The sequence below is a fragment of the Galeopterus variegatus genome, unplaced genomic scaffold, assembly GCF_000696425.1.
Source record: "Galeopterus variegatus unplaced genomic scaffold, G_variegatus-3.0.2 Scaffold525, whole genome shotgun sequence".
Taxonomy (NCBI): Eukaryota; Metazoa; Chordata; class Mammalia; order Dermoptera; family Cynocephalidae; genus Galeopterus; species Galeopterus variegatus.
The window spans coordinates 587,780-609,433 of NW_007726636.1; the positions used below are offsets into that span (position 1 = coordinate 587,780).

The 21,654-nt window shown below is 41.4% G+C and overlaps 1 protein-coding gene across 1 annotated transcript in view; it reads right to left on the reverse strand.

Annotated features, from left to right (window-relative positions):
- Window positions 1-4,069: 4,069 nt before the first annotated feature.
- Window positions 4,070-21,654, reverse strand: part of LOC103588110 (hydrocephalus-inducing protein homolog) — a gene marked incomplete at its 5' end in the record, with an annotated part of 39,795 nt that continues 22,210 nt past the window's right edge. Inside the window, 6 exons of the mRNA XM_008569720.1 lie at window positions 4,070-5,584; window positions 6,886-7,110; window positions 11,136-11,189; window positions 16,232-16,382; window positions 17,479-17,642; window positions 18,495-18,707. Coding sequence (XP_008567942.1) covers window positions 5,102-5,584; window positions 6,886-7,110; window positions 11,136-11,189; window positions 16,232-16,382; window positions 17,479-17,642; window positions 18,495-18,707 — 1,290 coding nt within the window. The remainder of the gene's footprint in view (window positions 5,585-6,885; window positions 7,111-11,135; window positions 11,190-16,231; window positions 16,383-17,478; window positions 17,643-18,494; window positions 18,708-21,654) is intronic.

Consider the following 21,654-nt stretch of genomic DNA (forward strand, 5'->3'; position numbering starts at 1 on the left):
ACTTAGCGTAATTTATTCAATACTTACCGAATTCACTAATTCACCTAATACTTATCACTTACCGATTTCGCATATGCCAATGTTTCCCAAATTGAAGTAACACTATCATCATTTCCGCCCTATCCTAGGCACTTGTACTATTATTTAATATTTTTCTCAAATCACTTCACTTTTAAAAAAATCTTAACTTCGGGCTAGCAGGGTCAAGGGTTTGGATCCCAGTACTGGCCAGCTACCAAAAACAGAGCAAAACGAAAGACTTAAATTCGTACTTCAGCCTTGCTTATGCCCTAAAATCATGGGTTTGAATAGGTAGTTATATTTTTTCTAAGACACTTTAAAAATAAATTCTCAATTAAAAACTACTACCTGTCTACCTCCTAAACTCTTAGGTACCAACAGTGGCTGTCACCCCTGTGACAGTGGGAGGTGGGGTTTATCTACCATGCTCTTATACCTAGTGTTGGAGTGAGCGGGACTGAAGCCATGTTGGACCGAAAACCTCATGGGTCCTAAAAGATTTTAAAAGGACAGTTTTTTTCTTGGCATGCATTTCTCTGAGTTCCCTCTTTCCCTGTGGTTATTTGATATTTTGAACTGTGGTTATGGGGCAAGATGACATTATTTACATAAATGTAAAGTTGTTTTCCAGCCAGCCTGAAGTGGCAGACTTACAGACTTGCATGTACTATCCAGACCCTAGGAAGCCAAAGAAGACATTGTCTTTAACCCATGGAAACTGTGAGATAATAAGTTTGTGTTGCTTTAAGCTGCTAGGTTTGTGGTAATTTTTTATTTAGCCATTGAAAACTAATAGAGGGACTAATGCAAAACTCAGTAAGTCATGGAGAAGTTGTATCTAGAAAAATCCATGAAAAATGTATTTTCATAGCTGTTAAAATCTTTTTCAACACAATCTGATGAGAAGGTAGGTGCACCAATATGAAAATATATGAAAATATAGATTCATCTCCAGAGAAAATGTATTGCTTAATAGTTTCCTCCTCTTACCTTGATACCAAGTAGTACTGCCAAGAACATTTGCAAATGTCTTGCAAAGTTTCAGTCTTTAGGATTTTGATGATGGTTGATGCAAACCCATGAAAAAAATTAAATCAATGGGAATGATTCAAGTCTATTTCTCCAACGTGTATTCATTTCCACTGGGCCCACATCTAATATAATATTTCATCTGTTTCTTCTGCACTTTGGTTTTGCTTTTCTCAAAGGTGAACTGAATTTCCCAAGGGCCATAATGTGATATGGTTTTAAATAATTGAAACAGTAAGTTTTTTTTTTAACAGAAGGAACTCTTTTCTCCCCAAATTACATTACATTCTGGATCAGGTTGCTAAGAAACCACTTTCTTATTCAAGGTTCAAACCAATGCTTTGTACTACCTTTAGCTCAGAAGTTCCTAGAAGGAAGTGATTTTTCTGATATCTTGGAAAATGTCAGCTAAAGTTATTTATGCATAACTGGACTGACAGTGGAGCTGAGGAAAAAGCCTAAGGGCCACCCTTGCCTTCTCTATACATTCCCCTTCTCTGACCCCACTGCCAGCCCTGGCCAGGCCTGCTACACTCTGACTCTTCTGGACTACTGGAAAACTCATATGTCTGGCCCACACTGGCCATTGTTTCATCTGCGTCTCTGTGGTGCCTGGTTTTCATTACCGAACTTGTAGTAGTAGTTCTGTAACAGCTATTAATAGTAGCTATTACAACTTATATAAAAGTTATTACATAACTTGTAGCAAGAGGATGCTGGTGACATTGTAGTAAATTGTACCTGCATCTTCAATGGTGCAAAGCCGTTTCTCCAACAGCAATGTAATTTTAACTGAAGTTTCAGGGCAACATGGTTAAAGGTATAAGAGGCTTGGAGAGTCCCCACTTGGGATTTTTATTATTAGACAGGCCCTCGCTGACATTATAATATTGTCACCTCTGACTTGAGGCATGTCCCCCCTAAAGAAATGGTTAGACTTAGTTAGCAAGCCACACTCACCGGGGGCTCTATGCCGAACAATGTCAGGGAGCCCCATTCACATGGTATTCTGTGCACAGTGCTCCCTGGAGCTCTGCCACATGCACAGCCACCCTGATATTCTCTGAACATCCCCTAGTTAGAGGTCTCCTGGTTTGCTTTGCTGAGAAGGTATGCTTTCAAATGTCATTTCCACAAGTTTGTGTGAGGATGCTCATTTTAACCTCGCCTCTACCCAGCCCTCTGGTTGAGCTACTTTGCTATTCCAAATTTGCCAACAGAGAACTATTTTGTTATTGTTTTTTTTCGAGGCTAAGGAAGCATGAAAACAATCTAGGGGGAAGATATGTACCCAATCGCAAGTCAGCCTGGAAGAGGGTTCATGCTGGGGCAGGATCGGAGCTGGTTTCTTGGTCCCAGGGAGAAGGCACTTCCTCCTCTCTGTGGGCATAGGAAGATTTGGATTCTAGACTGAGTGAACTTGGGAGGGCTGGGGCAGGTCTGAGGTGCAGCAAGTTGCCCCAGCCACCCGAAGGCCGGCTGCCTTAACAGCATTTTGCTGGCGATGAGTCGGGTGAGTGGCTAGTTTCTGCAGCAGCCAGTGTGTGGTTGGGAGCCCTCTAGGCTTAAGGGAGCGTATAAGAAATCTCGGAGTCTCACTGTGTTCTGACCGCTGGTGTGTCAGCCAAGCTTTCACACCGCTTTCTCCATCTTTTCTTCAGCCTTAGCAACCAGTTAGCATACTAGGTTTCCAACTGTTGAAAAGAAGAATATATTGCTGCACCCCCTCACCCCAGCTATGCCTCTGGTGGTTGGGTGGTAGGAGGGGTATTTTGGGGAGGCTGATTTCATCAACTGGGCCATAAGCAGAGTTAGTAAGAGTCCTTTCTAGGGCTCTAATGAAGACTGTTAGGGCTGTGGATTCCACCAAGATAAAGTTCTGCTAGTGACCTTAAAGCACTGCTGTCAATGGCATTGGCAATGGCAATGCGTGAGCCAGTCACCTGGAGGTTCCATTAAAATGCAGATTCTGACTCATTAGGTCTGGGGCAGGGCATGAGGTCCTGCCTACCTAACAAGCTCCTGGGAGATGTGGATGCTGCAGGTCCACAGGCCACTCTGAATAGCAGGGAGGCTCCAGGCCTTAGAGCTGTGGTCATCACAGTCTGGTTCTCTGAATAGCAGCAATAGCATCACCCGGGACTTGTCAGAAATGCAAGTTCTTTTTTTTTTTTTTTTTTAAAGATGACTGCTAAGGGGATCTTAACCCTTGACTTGGTGTTGTCAGCACCATGCTCTCCCAAGTGAGCCACAGGCTGGCTCTAGAAATGCAAGTTCTTGATCCCCAACTGGACCTCCTAGATCAGACTCTCTGAGGGTGGGGCCCAGCAATCTGTGTTTCAGCAAGCCCTCCAAGGGATTCTTATGTACTAAAATTTGAGAACTGCTGACTTTATGCAGACTCTGTGTATTTGCTAGTTATGACACTTGCTTGCTGATCTTAGCATCCTCTCAGATTGCTGGTTAGTGCCCTGTCTTTGCTCACTTAACCATCGGGAAAATCTGTTGTCTAGTTCTTTGTCTTTATACCTATTAGCAGTGTCTTCAGTGGTTACAAAAATGAATTCTCTATTGGGTATAGGTCTGAGTTTACAAACACTCCAGAAAAAGTGTAATTTGATGCTAGCTGTGCATAGAGTGTCCTGGGCTGAGGGCTGGGGGATGAGGTACGAAAGAAGTAGAAGAGTCTCCATCCATAAAAAAGCACCTCTAATAAGTATAAGGGCTTGTTAGAAGACAGATTGCTGGGCCGCACCCCCAGAGTTTCTGACTCAGTAGGTCTGGGTTGGGGATGGAGAATTTGGATTTTTAATAAATTCCCACATGAGGCTGCTGCTGCTTGTCCAGGGACTATTTTTGACTTGCTTCTTGAGAGCATCATTCCCAAGTGGCCATCATCTTTCATGCCTCCTCCTTTCCTTGCAGGTGGGCTGTAGGAGATGAGAAGCCAGGGAGGAGGTGGAGGCAGGTAACCCTCAGTCACAGCTGTGTGTCCACAGAAGCAAATCCACTCCACGGCCAGTCTTTAACTATCTTTATTTCAAAAGATGGCACTGACAGGTAAGTGGTCCTATTCGTACACACTGCAAAGGCCCAGGGGAAGAGGTGGCTGTGGACCCAAGTTTCTGGGCTGAGGCAGGTGCCCCATTGCTCCTTGGAGGTGGAGCTTCCAGGGTGGTGCTCAAGAAAGGCACCGACTTAGATTGTCACCCTTTATGTGTGCACAAAATAGTTGTGGTTTCAATATATCACACTGGGACATGGTCCTTCCTCTGGAAGGGATTCCTGCTTCAGTCGCAGCACAAATGGCCAGGTGGGTGTTTGATCTGTAGCAATGGTTCTCAACGCTGCTGTACAAGTTACTAAAAAAGAGAGATGCTTATGCCACTCTCAAGACCAATGAAATCAGAATTTTGGGAGGGAGTGTGTTCTGGGTGAGCATTAGGTGATTCTGATGGGTCAAGAATCACTGCCCTGCAGCTGGTTGCTGTGCCCAAGGCTGGGGGAGGGCACGGGGAGCTGGGGTTTCTGTATCATCCTTTCTCCAGGACCTGGCCTTCAGCAAGAACTTTCTGTGGGGAACAGGTACAGGATTTGGAAAGTGACGGTATAAAAGCCAAGGGAAAAAGTGAATAGGAGCATCCCCAGGTTGCCCTAATGTCGTCTGTTCATTGCTTTGAAAATAGTTATTTATTTGGCTTTTATGTGAAGGCAGAATAAAAATCACATAAAAATAGATTCACATCTAAGGTCTCTTTAAACCCTCATGGATTTTAAAAAGAAACTGCAGTGCCCCAGCACCACAGACTGCTAAGTGCTGTGTGGTCATGGGTGTAATACCTGTGTTGTCTTGTTAAAAATGGGGGTTATTACAGAGTACTTGAGCTTTGGGGATATGTCAAGAAACTAAATTCAGGGACTCCTGAGATTCAGTTATCTAAAATATAGATCTGTTGTGCATAGCTATAATTTTTAATATGGAATATATATTTCAGATCTATGTTTGGAAGGTTGAGGAGATGGCTTTTGGTTGATGCAGTAACCCTGGTTACTAAGGGGTGATCCCCTTCAGGTAATAAACCCATTTAATTCCAGTTTCTTGGCCTTCACTGGGACAGCAGCTCACAATCAGCTTGGTGGTGATGGGGGTTTTGCTGCCCGATGGGTTTCCTTCAAAGTAGACTGTGATGTTGTTGATCTTCTTGGGCCGCATGGAATCCATGGCGCGAACGGTGAAGGCTGGGCTCTCCACGGTGCAGGAGAAGGTCACCGTGTGGTAGAAGACATTTTTGAAGGGGATGATTATGTTGTACCCAGCTCGGATCAGGAACGGACCTTGGGGCTTGGGGGGCAGACCCACTCCGAAGAGGGGGATGATATACTCGCCTCCTGCAATTGACGACAGGATCAGGACGCCCTTGGTCTCGCCCAGATGGCTGGGCTCGAAGAAGACTTCCACATTGACTTCAGTGCCCCCCTGGGCTCCTGGGGCTGCATTAATGACTTTTTCTGTGTGGAAGTCGGGACAGTCAGTCTGAAAGGGGAATAAATGAACTCAGCTCACACAAGATCCTGAGCACACCAAGAGCCGAAGTCCACCCCCATCCCTCCACTCCCCGACATCAAGAAACTTATGTTTGTGTGAGGCTGGGCAGGTTATGAAGTTGTGTCCTTATAACTCCTTTGCAGGGTATGTGTTACTAATCATTATCTCTATTTTGCTTCAAAGAAATCAAGGCAAGGAGCTGTTAATAATGTGCCCAGAGACACACAGCTAGGTTGTGTTGGTAGGGCTCCCCATATCTGGTTCATCTTTCCTTTCATGCACATGGATGACCAAACATTCTGACTCCTTGTGGATTGGTGGGGCTACCTCTGCATAAGTAGTTGTGAGCAGAAGTGAAAGGTGTCACTTCCACACTAGAGTATCTTGTTGCCAGTCCGAGTCCCGTCAGGGTCTCTTCACCCCTCTTGTACTGTAACTGAAACATTTGAGATGGTGGTTGCTCTTCAGCCTGGATTCCAAGTTACCATGATGAGCAGAGTCCCCAGCTGACCCTCACTGGATATTCCCCCTTGCAGGTCCTGGGATGTGGACACCATGGTCAGCCATCCTGGCCCACGTGGATGTAAACAACTCTCTAAGGGCTGAGTGTTGGAACAGGAGGGGTGTGGGTGCCTGAGGTCAGGAAACTGCCAGATCCAGCTCATATTGCTCATGCCTGTGTTTGTGAGAGGAATTAACTTTTCGTTTGCTGTTATTTTGGGTTTCTGTTTTAGTAGCTAAACCTGTATTCCAACTGACATAATATCTAATGTATATGGAATGCTTACTAGGCTCCAAGAAAATAGCTTTATATACATACATATTTTAAAATCTGTACAGCAATCCTGTGAGGTCGAGGGTATTATTTCCATGTATAGAAAAGCTTAGCAAGCTTAAGTGAATTTTTCATGTAAAGAGTTAGTGGTGAAGCCAGGATTCAAATCCGTGTCTGTGATTCCACAGCCTGTGCTCATGACCACTAAGCTATCCTGCCTCCCTTTATTGACCACTGAGCATGCTGTGGGAAGCAAAACTCCTGGTCACCCCTCCCTGCCACCAGCTTGTTAAGATAGAAAGTCTGTAAAAGAAGAACCCAGGTCTGGTACTATTTGTTTCTTGCTGGAAGTTTCCAGACTAGATTAAGGCCTCTGAGATGGGTATCACTATGACTATGAGGCACCTGACTCGCTGAGTTTCACATTTCTGTACCCTCAGCATCTTCCTCCCACTATGTTTGAACCCAGACTTCTGGCAAGGGAAGGGCACAGGGTGAAGCCGGGGCTGCTTACCCTGCAGTAATATTCTGTCTTCAGCCGTGTATAATTGGTGAACTTCACAAAGATGCTTTGGCTGCTGCCAAGAACAGTCTGGACACGAACGGGCTTTTCGGGAAGTGCTGGCATGGCCTTCAAATTGAGCTCATACTGGTAGTAACCCAAATCACTGTTGTGCAAAGTTAGTCTCCCAAAGGTTTCTCCAGCTTTCAGGGGCTGGAATTCAAATGAGAATGTGCCCTGAAAGAGAAGACAGAGGCTCTGTCACGCTGAAAGCTTGACCCATCCCCTGCCACAGAGTGACCTGACCAAGACTTCATAGTAGGTTGGTGGCAGAAATGGTGCTTTACAAGCAAACGCTCAGAATGACCTCGAGCCCAGGGAACCTTTGTCTAAACCAGCTTGCTCTCCCTCCCCTGTACTCCTTCTGCCTTTCTCTGGTCTAGGTATTTCTATATCTGGTATCTTTTTGAATCTAAAAATACATCCTGGATCTTCTCTTGAGAAGCACACTTATGGAGAGGGGGTGGGTGTTGTTAGCAGGAGGGCTAAAGGCCAAGCAGCCCCATCTTTGCTCATAGCCAATCTCAGAGCAAATTCTTGGGTTTGGCCATCACTTGGGTACACTTTTTCCTTCCTCTATTATTGCCTGTAACAAAACAAAACAAGAACCAAGCATCATTGCTTATAACAGCAGATCAAGAGAAACAATTCAAATGTGTTAGTGGCAGGAAATTGGCTAAACAAATCATAGTTTTCTCACTTCAGTGGAATATTATGTAGCCATTAAAAAAAATGAGGTAGAGCTATAAGCATTGAAATGAAAGGTGTTGATGATATTGTAAGTAGAAGAAAGGAGGCTCCAGAAATGTATGCAAAGTATGAACCCACTTTTTTTTTTTTGTGGAGAAGAATGTCTATGTATGTATAGAAAAGACACTGCAAAGATACCAAATTGTTACCAGTATTTATGTTAGGGTGGGGGAAATGGGATTGTAGGGACTTTTAGTTTCTATTTCATGTACTTTTGTATAGTTAAAATTTTTTTTCACTATGAGTTTTTTTCTTTAAAAACTTCTTACTTTAAAATGTTCTTACTGAAAAAAATCAGAATAAAAAGAGGATATCACTGAAGTTGTAGATATTTAACAGAAAAGATATAGTATAAACATTTAGATAGTTTTACCACAATTTAAAAAGATTATATAAGCTGGACAAATGTATAAACAAATATAACTTATAAAAACAAACCCAAGAAGATATAAAAAATCCTACTTAATGGTCCTATAAACAAAGAAATTTCATCAAAAGTCAAAAATTTCCCTTAAAGAAATTCCTGGTTCATAAAGCTTTACTTGTATGTTATATCAGACAATCAAGGGTGAAAGAATTGCAGTATTCCACAAATTCTTCCAGAGGAAACGCAAAGAGGGAGCCCACTCCAACCAGCATGACCTTGACACTAAAATCCAACAAGAATAATAAGAGAAAGAAAAACTGGATGCCAGTGTTTCTCCTAAACATAGACACAAAACGTCTAAAGAAAATATTATCCACCTAGTAATATATAAAGAAGAGAATACTACATCGCTAAGTTGGGTTTATTCCATGAATGCAAAGTTGATTTAACATTAGTAAAACTAACCAACAGCCATATTAACAGATTATAAGAACAATCATAAGTATCTCAATAAATGTGGTAAAAGCATTTGATAAAACTCAACATCCATTCATGGTATTTCTGAAAAAGCTCTTAGAAAGCTAGGAATAGAAAGGGACATCCTTAATCTGATAAAGTGTATCTATAAAAAATCTAAAACAAATAACACAAATAATAAATGGTGAAACTTTGAATGCTTTCCTTTCACGATTAGGAACAAGAGAAAGATACTCTCTATTGCCATTCTATTTGACATTGTTCTGGAGGTCATAGACAGTGCTATAAGGCATGAAAAGGAAATTAAAGAAAATGTTTAGAAAGAGGGCTGGCCAGGTAGCTCAGTTGATTGCAATATGGTGTTGATAAAACCAAGGTCCAGGGGTCTATCCCTGTTACTGGCAAGCTGCCAAAAATTAAAAAAAAAAAAAAAAAAAAAGGTAGAAAGAAAAAAATAAAATTGTAAAATTCAAGAGTTTATAGTTAAAATTATTGATAAGTGAACTTTATAAGATACTTGGATATAAAAATCAATATATGAAAATCAAGTATATTTCTATATGCTTGTAACAAATAGAAAATAAAAATTTTAAAATATGCCATTTATAATAGCATCAAAATATATAAAACCTAGAAATAAATGTAACAAAAGGTGAGTGAAGTCTCTATATAGAAAACAAGAAAACAGTACTTTCAGAGAAATTAAAGATGACTTAAATAAGTGGAGATTTACTCATGGAATGGAAATCTCAATATTGTAAAGATTTGAATTCTCCCTGTGATACACAGGCTCTCCCAATAATTCCCACCTCCTGGTATTCACACCCCTGTGTAGTCTTCTCCCACACCATACCAGAGTTGGTATCATTGACTACTAGAATATGGCAGAAAAGATGGCGTGTCACTTCTGAGTAGTAAAAGACTCTACCTTCTGTCTTGTGTGCTCTCTCCTCCCTTGCAGTCTTTCTCTTAGACTTCTCATTACAGGGGAGGTGAAAGCAGCTCTAGGGAGAGGCCCACATGGTGAGGAACTGAAGCCTCCAGCCAACAGCCATCAAGGAGCTAAGGCCTTCCCAGCAACCGCATAAGTGAATCTGGAATTATCTGGATTATCTAGCCCCAGGCATGCTCCAGATGACTAGAGTCCTGGCTGACAGCCTGACTCCAATCTCATGAGAGACCTTGAGCAAAAACCAACCAGCCAAGGTACTGCTCTTGGGTTCCTGATCCTCAGAAACTATGCAGATAGTAAAGGTTTGTTGTTTAAAGTTGCTAAGTTTTGGGTAATTTGTTACAGATCAACAGATAACTTTAAAAAGTAAATTTAAAAAGTAATCTATAGATTCAGTGTGATCCCAATCAAAATCCCAACAGGTTCTTTTCCTTCCTTCCTCTCTTCCTTCCTTTCTTCTTTCCTTCCCTTTTGAGGAACTTGACAAGCCAATTTCAAAATTTATATGGAAATGCAAAGGGTCAAGAATATCCAAGATACTCTTGCAAAACAAGGAGAATATAAGATGTTACCAAGTCTTAACACAAAACTAGAGTGACTGCTTGCTTTACGAGACATTAAACCTCACTACAAGTCTATAGAAATTTGGATGCTGTGGTGTTGGTACAAGTTCAGAAATTAGATCATTATTATAACATACAAGGGTACTTCAAAAAGTTCATGGGAAGAATTGTATTATCCTTTTTTCTATTTTTCAATGAAGTTTTTGAAGTTCCCTCATAGAAAAGCTAGAACAGATCCATGCATATACGAACTTGATTTATTCCATAAACGAACCTGCAGAGCGGTGGGAAAAAGATGGTCTTTTTAGTAGAAACAGTCTGAGATATTTGATTTATATTTACTTGGAAAAAAAGGAAACGATTCCAACTCAGCATACATAAAAGTCACTTCCAGATTTTGGGCAAGATGATAGTAGCAGCAGCAGTATAGTTTGCAATCTCCCCAAATCCCGCCCCCGCCAAAACACAGACCAACTACACTAACAATAACAACAGCAAGAACCCATGGCCAACATCTATAACAAAACTAAGTGAAAAGGTAACCCCTCAAAACATGAGTGGGTAACTCCAAACTACATCTCAGCCATAAGATGGGTGTTGTATCAGCCGCTATATGGGAGAAGTGGAAAGAAGCAAAAGGAACATCAGCCTAGGAGCCAGAGAACCCTGAAATCACTCCTGAATTGAGGGGCCCAACTTAACTGAAAAACTTGATAGGACAATCTGACAACAGCAGCCTAAGCTGGAAGGGTAACTTCAGGCTCCCGCTTAGTGTTAATTGCAAACCATTGGAATAAGATCGGACGATGTGGCCCAGTATAGACCATTTGAATGCCACAAATTAAGTGTCCGAAACTCCCTTCTAAGACAAACCCTGCACCGAGAGAGTCTATAAAAGTAGAATCCATTCGACCACAGCAGAGACACTCATGGCAAAGTTAAGATAAAGCTCAGATAAAGGTGGGGATAAAAGCAGAGAAAACAAGTCTTAAAAGTACAGACTGTGGGGCCAGCCCAGTGGCGCACATACACACCGGTTCCCACATACACACCGGTTCCCGCTCACTGGCTGAGCGAGGGGCGGGCGCAGCACCGAGGGTTGCGATCCGTACAAGAACTCATTGGTCACCTCATTTCGGAAGATCACCTGCATTCACAGGGAGAGTGGGAGGAAGCAGGACAAAGTAGGGGTTAGCCGAGCATCCTCTGCACATGCTCAGGAGCTTCTTCTCTTCATTAGCCTTGCTTGGGTACACAAAGCACAGATAGCAGGCTGACACGGCCCTCCCAGCCTATCTGGATGCCTGCCAGCCACCCTTTCTCTTTAGGTATTACAGTCTGGCTCCTCCCTGTGAGACATTACCAAATAGCCTGGGCTTGCTTTAGAAGCAGCTAGAGCAGCACCGTCCAGTGCCAACACGTCCCCAGTGGGATAGCTGGCTGGCCCTGGCGAACAAGCAAGACCTCGTTCAAGTTGTAGTGGGCTTTAATATCATTCCTGTTGCTGCTGGAATAGTGAAAAACCATGATAGCATCTCACGCTTAATGAATGACTGTGTGCCGGGCACTAGAAGCACTTATTTAATTCACACAATTTGTCGGCACCATTATTATGCCTTCTCACCTTTTCTTTTTTTAAAGATGAGCAAAGTAAGGCTTATCCAAGTTAAGTATCTTGCCCAATGCTATAGGTCAAATGTGTCCCCCAAAGGTTTATGTATCGGACTTAACCCCCACTGTAACAGTGTTGAGGGTGGGAAATCTTGTTATGGGACTTGAAAAGTGGAATCTTTAAGAGATGATTTAATTGTGAGGACTGTACATTCGTGAATGGATTAATCCACTGATGGTTTAATGCGTGGTAATGGGTGTGGTTCTGATGGCTCTAAAAAGAGAGCAAGTGAAGAGGATAGCTCTTTCCTGTTATGGGACTTGAAAAGTGGAATCTTTAAGAGATGATTTAATTGTGAGGACTGTACATTCGTGAATGGATTAATCCACTGATGGTTTAATGGGTGGTAATGGGTGTGGTTCTGATGGCTCTAAAAAGAGAGCAAGTGAAGAGGATAGCTCTTTCCTGCTCAGAGCATTTGCCACGTGATACCCTGTGTCACTGTGGAGAGTCACCACCAACAAGAAGGTCCTCACCAGATCTGTTCCTTGGACTTTGGACTTTTCTGCCTCCGAAAGTATAAAGAAATAAAATGTATTTCTTCATAAATTACCCAGTTTCAGGTATTCTGTTATAAGCAACAGAAATGGACTAATACACCCAAGGTCACATGCAAAGAGGTATCAAAACCAGGAGTGATCCCAGGTTGGACTGACTCCAGAGCTCACACTTGAATCTACACTATAATGTTCCCATACCTCTGCAACCAACTTATTGATATGCTACTCACCTTTTAAAGTTCCTTTCCCTGGTGACTTATGATGTTAAGGATCTCATGTGCTTATTGGTCATTCGCATAGCTACTTTTGTGAAGTAGATTCTATTCTTTTGCCCTTTTTAATACACTGGGTTGTTTATCGTATTAGGTGGTAATAGTTCTTTATATAGCCTGGCTTTTTACTTTCAACCTCTTTGTGTCTTTAAAGTGCCTCTGACATTCCTGTCTTTGAACTGGAATGTTTAGTCTTTTACATTTAAAGGAATTATAGTTTGGGTCGAAGCCTGTCTTCTTGCTATTTTCCACTTGTCTGTTTTATTTTTTATTCTTCTGTTGCTACTTTCCTGCCTTCTTTTGGATTAATCTTTTGGAATATATTTTATTTCCCCCACTGGCTTCTTACCTATATTTTAAAATAATTTTTTAGTGGCTGCTCTAGAGCTAACCGTGTGAATCTTTAACTTATCAGTATGTATTGAGTCACATTTTGTCACTTCCCACTTTACTCTGAACCCTTCATGCTTCCTACCCCACACTTCTCACCTCACAAATGTAATAATAACCTTACTCAAGTATAATCCCATTTACCATTGCACCCTGTCTTTTGTGCTTTTGTTGTCATATATTTTACTTCTACATACATAAGCATGCCTACCTTAAAATGCCATTATATTTGTTATAAACTGTCAGTTGTCTTTTAAGAAAATTCCAAGAAGAAAACACACACATTTAAAAAAAATTTATCTGCTTATTTACCTTTTCTAGTGCCCTTCTTTCCTTCCTGTAGACCCAAGTTTCCATGTGGTATAACTTTCCTTCAGACTGAAGAATATCTATTAGCATATGTTGTACAATAATGCAAGTCTGTTGACAATGAATTCTCTCATGTTCTTTTATCTGAAAATATCCTTTTGAAGGATAAAGGTTTCAGTGGATAAAGAATTCTAGGTTGATAGTTTCCTTTTCTTTCAGCACTTTACAGATGGCTCCCATTATATCTAATGAGAAGCCCGTGGTCAATCTTAGCGTTGTCCCCCTGTGTGTAATGTGTCTTTTTCCCCCTGGCTTCTTTAAACTTTTCTCTTTCTTTTTGATTTTCAGCAGTTTAAAAATGATACTGTGATGTTCACAGGCATAGTTTTCTTTGTATTTCTCCTTCTTGAAGTTGGCCAAGTTTCTTGGATCTGTAAATAGTTTTTTCTTAAAAAAACACCAAATCAGGAAAATTTCACTATTTTTTCAAATAATTTTCTGCCTCATTCTCATTCTCTTCTCTTCTGGGACTCCTATTACACATGTATTGGAAATTATATGTTTTCTCACAGGTTCCTGAAACTATAGTCAGGTTTCTTCAATCTTTTTTCTTTCTGTTCTTCAGATTAGAAACTTTCTATTAATTTGCCTTTGGGTCCACTGAATCTTCTGATATCTTCACCCTGCTGTTAAGCACATCTAATGAATTCATCATTTCAGTTTATTGTGCTACTCAATTCTAGAATTTTCATTTGGTTCTTTTTTATAGTGTCTATTTCTCTGCTGAAAGTCCTTGTCTATGCTCTTATTAAGACAATATTTAAAAAAATTATTTGAAATATATTTTTTTACTTCTTTGAACATGTTTATAATAGTTGCTTTCAAGTCTTTGCTAAATCCAACTGGCTTCTTTCACTTAGCATAATGTTTTCAAGGTTCATTTATGCATACCATGTATCAATATTTCATTTCCATTTCTTTTTATTGCCAAATAATATTCTATTGTATTTATCCATTTAGAGTTGATGGAAATGTGGGTTGTTTCTGCTTTCTGGCTCTTATGAATAATGCTGCTATGAATATTTGTGTATAGGTTTTTGTGTGGACATATGTTTTCATTTCTCTAGGGTATATACCTAAGAGTGAAATTGCTGAATCATATGGTAACTCTATGTTTAACCATTTGAGGAACTGCCAGACTGTTTTCCAAAACATTTGCACCATTTTACACTCCCTCCAGCAGCGTATGAGGGTTCCAGTTTCTCCACATTCTTGTCAACACTTGTTACTATTTCTTTTCATTCTTGCCATTTCTTTGTCCTCATATCCTAAGGTCTAGTGATATTACACAGTTCCATCTTCTAACTTACTAGTAATCTCTTCCTAAAGGTCCTTTACAGTATTCAGCTTTCCTCTGTGGTTTTTTATTCCAAACATTCTATTTTTCATTTCTTTTTAAAATTTTATTTTAATTTATCAATATACAATGTAGTTGATTTTCCTGTCTCTTTACCAATCCCTTTCTCCCCTTTCTCTCCCCACTCCCTGCCATCAACATCATATCTGTTCACTTGTCTTAACAAGTTCAAGGAATTGTTGTGATTGCTCTGTCTTCTTCCATCCCACCCTGTTTGTTTGTATATTTATATATTTATTTATTTTTAGCTCCCACAAATAAGTGAGAACATGTGGTATTTCTCTTTCTGTGCCTGGCTTATTTCACTTAATATAATTTTCTCTAAGTTCATCCATGTTGCTGTGAATGATAGTATTTCATTTTTTTTTTATAGCAAAGTAGTATTCCATTGTGTAGATATGCCACATTTTCCTTCTCCACTCATCTAATGATGGACATTTGGGCTGGTTCCAACTCTTGGCTATTGTAAATAGCACTGCAGTAAACATGGGAGTACAGGTATCACTTTGACATGATGATTTCCACTCCTCTGGGTATATACCCAGCAGGGGAATAGCTGGGTCATATGGTAGATCTGTCTGTAATTGTTTGAGGAACCTCCATACCATTTTCGATAAAGGCTGCACCATTTTTCAGTCCCACCAACAGTGTAGGAGGTTTCCTTTTTCTCCACAACCTTGCCAACATTTATCATTCTCTGTCTTTTGGATATTAGCCATCCTAACTGGAGTAAGATGGTATCTCAGAGTGGTTTTGATTTGCATTTCCCGAGTGCTGAGGGATGTAAAGGTCTTTAATTGATTCTTTTGCACAATAACTTATACTTATTTCATGGGTATGATTATCTTCCTTTGAGGATATTAATAATATTTACTTCAAGTCTTCTGTTTGCTTTAATAACTCTTTTCTCTCAGGGGCTCTTATTTATTGAGCTGGTGTTTCTATTTTATGGTGGCTTTTTTTCCTTCCAGATGTTCAATGATTCCTTGATTTTAAGATTGTTTTAAAATCTTGTCTGTCTGTGAATGCTGATCTCATGAGATCTGATTAGTTATTGTTATTAGTTATTAGTTATTGTAGGGGAAGAGATCACATGCTGCTGGGTGGGTTTTGCCAGTTTCTCTTATGTATGTGTGTGTGTGTTTGAGTGCATTTTTGTTCCTAGATACCTTTTATTTCACATTAGAATCTTTCCCTTGGGGATTCTACCCACCCACATCATAGCTTCAAATACCATCTATAAATGAATAACTCCCACATATTATCTTTGGCCCTGAGCTACAGATCTACATATACAATTGTCATCAAAGTACTTATCTTATTTTATAATTACACATTCACAGTGCAATTATTTGAGTAATGCCCATCTTCCTCCACTAGGCTGTGTGTTACATGAGAACAGAGACTGTGCCTATTTTTAGTCATAGCTGATTTATCAGCACTTAATATAGTGCGTGGTATATATGTTCAGTAGGTACTTGTTGAGCAAACGAATGAATTAGGAGAAACAGCTCACATGTGAAAGACCCCATGATGTCTTGGAGTAGTGACTGTGGGAGGACATCTGTTATTCCCAAACAACAGGAACATCAACCTCAGGGTCAAACCTCCAGGGTTCCAGGGCAGTACCTTTGCAGTAAACAGTCCCTCCTTGTAGGAAAAGAAGTTCAGCTTGTAGTCTTTCTTGGAGCCACCCAGTACATCAATGTAATCAAGACCCTTTATAGTGACACTTAGGTCTGGCTTCTCTGGTTTCAGCATTTCCACAATGACCCGGAATCTGGGGCAGCACAGGAGTACGTGGAGAGGAGAGAGAGAAAATGAGATCATTTGCTCAAAGGACAGAAGGAAAGGCGCTGTTTCCTCTCTACTCTTGATTTTAGGGTAAGTGCATGGGCTCAGGGCTCTAGTCTTCACTCTGTCACTAATGATAACAGTAACTATCATTTATTGACCACCTATGTTGTGCCAGATGCTGGGTGAGTGCTCTTTGCGTGCTACTGGCATTTACTCTTTGTAATATTGGTAGGAGGTACATATCACTACCATCTCCATTTCACTAATGAAGAAATAGAGGACAAGAGAAGCAAGATAACAGGCTCAGGCAACATGACTAGTTACTGGCAGAACTGGGATTCAAATTTAGATCTGGGCCTTTATCCACTTTGCTAAGCAGGTAGCTTTCAGTAAGCTATGCCTCTCCTCCCAGCCTTTGGCTTCTTCTCTGATAAAAGAAGGAGGCCAGGCTGGTTGGCTTTGAGCTTCTCCAGTCCTTGCATTCTAAGTACAAGATCCAAAGGACTTCCTTCTCTGGCCAGTGGCTTAGGTGATAACAAAGCACTCAATAAGAACAGTGATGGGCCGGCCCGGTGGCGCACTGCTACAGTGCGCCGCTTGGGAAGCGCGGCGGCGCTCCCGCCGAGGGTTCGGATCCCACATGCAGACCGGCTGCTCACTGGCTGGGCGAGGAGCGGGGGCAACACTGAGGGTTGTGATCCCGTTGCCGGTCCCGGTCCGGTACGGGCGCGACACTGAGGGTTGCGATCTGTTGCCGGTCACGAAAAAAGACAAAAAGACAAAAAAAAAAAAAGAACAGTGATGATTATCATTATGATAGTAATAACAGCTAATGTTTATTGAGCACTCATTTTGTGCCAGGCATTGTTCTAGGAGACTTACAGGTAACAGCACCAAATGGGAGAATTTCTCTGGGAAGCTTAGAGTTCAGGAAATGCCTGGTCTTATTGGGGAACATTGTCTGTGACTCCTTGAGCCCCACAACGTCCCCTAGAGGCCCTGAGCAGGGGAAGGACCTGGTTAGATGGTGGAAGTCCTCCCTCTGTCTCCCCACCCAACTCCTTGCCCCATTCCCTTACCTCTGGGGCTTGTTCAGCCAGTTGGTGATTGGCAGGAGCTCAGTGTAGGGAGTCTTACATGGCACTTCACGGTAGATATTGGCCACAGCTTTGGGGAGCTCGGAAGTCCCATGCAGAGCATACAGCCAGCCGGTCCCATCCGGGAGGGGGAAGAAGAGGGTGCCCTAAGGAGAAGAAATGTGATCAGAATGACATGGAAGGTCCTTTATTAAGTACCTATCAGACATGGCGGGGACACAGGATTAATGAAGGCTCTGCAAGTTAGCATAACACTTTTGGAAAGCAGCATGGTAACATATTTCAAGAATCATAAAAATGTTCATATGTATTTGAACCAGGAACCTAACCCTAGGGAACTTACTGAAGAAAAATTCCTCCAAAGGAAAAAATTACATGCGTATATATTAGAACCACTTACAATATTGATGAAAATTTGGAGACAAACATTCAACAATAGGGGAATGTTAAATAGATATGAAACTCTCGTTCAATGAAATATTAGCAGTCATTAAAAATGGTTATCACAAAGACTACATAGTTAAATAGAAAAATGCTGATGATATCTTGTGAAGTGAAAACAAATGGAATGAAAAATTGGGTATTCTGTGATGACAGTTCTAGCTGCATCTGAATAAGGATTGGTAGTGAAGATAGAAGAAAAAAGTTTAGTTTTTAAAGGGAGGAAGATTGTGGCTGCTTTTCTTTTTTGATTTTCATTATAGTCACCATAATGTTATTTATGTAATTAAGCTAAATATTAATTGCTTAGTTCTTGGTCTAGGATTGTGCTTCAGAACTGAGCCCCTGGCTCCAAGAGAATCTCCTATACATGAAAAAATATGGATAAAAAGGGATGCCAATGCTTGATAACCTGCCTGATTCCCCATTATTCCAATATGATCTGGGCATTTCCCCTGGTTCTAACATTCTCTGAGATGTGAACTGTCTTCCAACCTCCATTGCATAGCTCCTCCCTTTGCCTACGCCAGGAAATCGATGGGGAGGTCTCCGCCTACCTGGTGCTTGCGGTTTTCCACGTTCATGGTGCGGGGCTTGTAGGTGATCTCATAGGGCTTGTTTTGCTGATGGGCCTCCAGGGTGACGAACTCAGGCCCCTCCCAGTGTTCACCCTCAAAGATGGGGTGCAGATTCCAGGTCTGGTTGGTGCGGTTTGACAGCAGAATAGTTTGTGTGTGCTTGGAGCGCACCTGGCAGGTGAAATTCACCACCTGGAAGAAAGCAGGCACCTCATGTCGTGACACATCCCCCAGTCTGTCTCCAGGTACAGAATGTGTGCTGGGGAAAACTGACGTTAACGGTGCTTCTCATCATGAGTTTCAATTGGTAATTTTTTTTCTTTCATTCATTCAATAAATAGTTATTAGGTCCCTTCTACATGCCAGGCACTGTTCTTGGTGGTGGAGATACAGAAGTGAACAAAAGAACAAAGATCTCTGCCTTCAAAGAACTTATACTCTAGTGGGGACAGATAGGCAATAAACAACCAAGTAAGTAGAATATAGAGAATGTAGAATAGGAATAAGTTCTGTGGAGAAAAATAAAGCAGGGTGAGGGTGTAGGGACTGAAAGATTGGGGAGTGGGTTTGAGATTTTAAGTAGGGTGATCAGGGGAGGGCTCACTGAGAATGTGTATTCAAGACTAAGAGGGACTAAGTCAGGGGAGACCTGGGGAAGAACCTCCCAAGCAGAGGAAACATTGACTGCCAAGGTCCTAAATTTTGACAAATAGCAAGGAGGCCACTCTGGCCAATGTGCAGTGAGTGAAGGGGAGATAAAGTAACAGGGAACAGAGCATGTAGGGCCTTGGGAGCCATGGTAGAGACTTTTCTTCTCCTTCTACTGAAATAGGAAGACTTAGGTGAGTTCTGAATAGAGCAGCGACCTGAATTGACCTATGTTTTAACAGAATGGCTCCGGATGCTGACATGCGAGGACAGAGGAAGGACACCAATTAGAAGACACTTGCAATAGCCCAGTGGGAGATGATGGTGGCCTGGGTGGCACTGGTAATAGTGGGGATGGTGGGAAGTGGGTATATTCTAGTAGCACTTAGAAGATCCAGTAAGATTCACTGACATAAGCAATCTTGGTTACAAGTGGAAGAAAATTCAAGAATGACACCCAAGTTTTAGCCTGAGCAACTAGAAGGATGCAGATGCCATTGGCTGAGGTGGGGTTGACTCTGGGAGGGACAGGTTTGCAGGAGAGATCAGGAACTCAGTCTTGTACATCTTAAATTAGAGATGCCCATTAGCCAAACAGGAAGTGGAATTTAAAATCTGGAGTTCAAGGGAAAAGTCCCAGTTGAAGATATAGATTTGGGATGTCAATATGGCAGGTTTTTTTTTTTTTTAAGGAAGGCCAAGAAACTGGATGAGATCAACAAGATGTGAGTGTAGTTAGAAAAGAGAAGGAATTTGCGGACTAATTCCTGACTGGCACACTCCAATGTGAAGAAGAAACAGAAAAAGAGATGAGAGGGAGCAGCCAGAAAGGTAGGAGGAAACCCTGGAGAGGGTGGTATCCCGGAGAGGGTGGTATCCTGGCGCCGAGTGAAGGAGGTGCTTGAAGGAGGAGGAGCCGGTTCCCATCAGAAAAAGAGATGAGAGGGAGCAGCCAGAAAGGTAGGAGGAAACCCTGGAGAGGGTGGTATCCCAGAGAGGGTGGTATCCTGGCGCCGAGTGAAGGAGGTGCTTGAAGGAGGAGGAGCCGGTTCCCAGTGTCAAATGCCATGTACAAGTCAAGTAAGATGAGGGGTGAGAACCAGCCCTTCAATTTAGTAACACGGACAGCGTGGTATTGGCATAAAGAGAGTCAAATAGATAAAGGGACTAGAATGGAGTTCAGCAACAGACCCACATGTATATGATCACCTTGGACAGCGTGGTATTGGCATAGAGTCAAATAGATAAAGGGACTAGAATGGAGTTCAGCAACAGACCCACATGTATATGATCACCTGACTTTTGACAAAGGTGCAAAAGCAGTTCAGTGGAGATAGGATAGTCTATTCAACAAATAGCGCTGAAACACTTGGATATCCGCATACAAAAAAAGCAAACAACAAAAAAGAATTTTGATCCATATCTTGCACTATATACACAAAAATTAACTTCAAACAGATTGAAGACCTAAATGTCAAACTTGTGTTCAGAATACATAAAGAGCTCTCAAAATTTTAATAAGAGAACAAACAACCCAATTAAAAATAGAAGATTTGAATAGACACTTCAACAAAGAAGATTTATCAATGGTGAATAAGTAGTCATTAGTAGTCGTAATTAGTCATTAGGGAAATGCAAATTAAAAACCTCAATGACATACCACTACATACCTATGACAATGGCTAAAATTTAAAAAACTGACCATATCAGGTGTCGACAAGGGTGTGGAAAAAGCAGAAATGTCAGATGTTCTGGTGGGAATGGAGAAGATCACAACCGCTTTGGAAAACAGTTTGGCAGTTTCTTAAAAAGGTAAACATACATCTACTGTATGACCTGGCCATTCCACAACTCGGCATTTACCCAAGAAAAACAAAAGCATATGTTTTTGCTGAGAGTTGTACATATGAGAGTACTTCAAAAAGTTCATGGAAAAATAGAATTAAAAGATAATACGAATCTTCGCATGAAGTTTTTAAAGTACCATCGTACATATTCATAGCATACTGTATGATTCCATGCATATGACATTCTTGAAATAACAAAATTATGGAGAGGGAAATCAGGTGTCATTTTTACCATAAGCAGTATTGTCAGGTAACACAGCTGACCATACAGTTAGGTTTCCAGGAACAGAGCTAGCAGAGGGTTAACCCAAGGGTTAAAAAAAAAGGAGAAAGGTGTTAATCCTTTACTCACAGATCTTATAACAGAATTTGGTCTAGCCAGGGATGTCAGTGCAGGTGATGTGGGTTGTGTCCCCCAGGTTTTATGTATCCCCACTGTTACTGTTAAGAGGGTGGGAAATCCTATTATGGTAATTGCAAGTTGGGGCCTTGAGGAGGTGATTAGATTGTGAGGACCATACCTAGTGAATGAATTAAAAATGGTGGTCATGGAAGTGGTTCTGAGGGCTTCACAAGGGGAGTACATGGGGAGCTCTCTCTCTCTCTGCTCCACAGTTAAGCACTGTGATACACTGCCATTACTG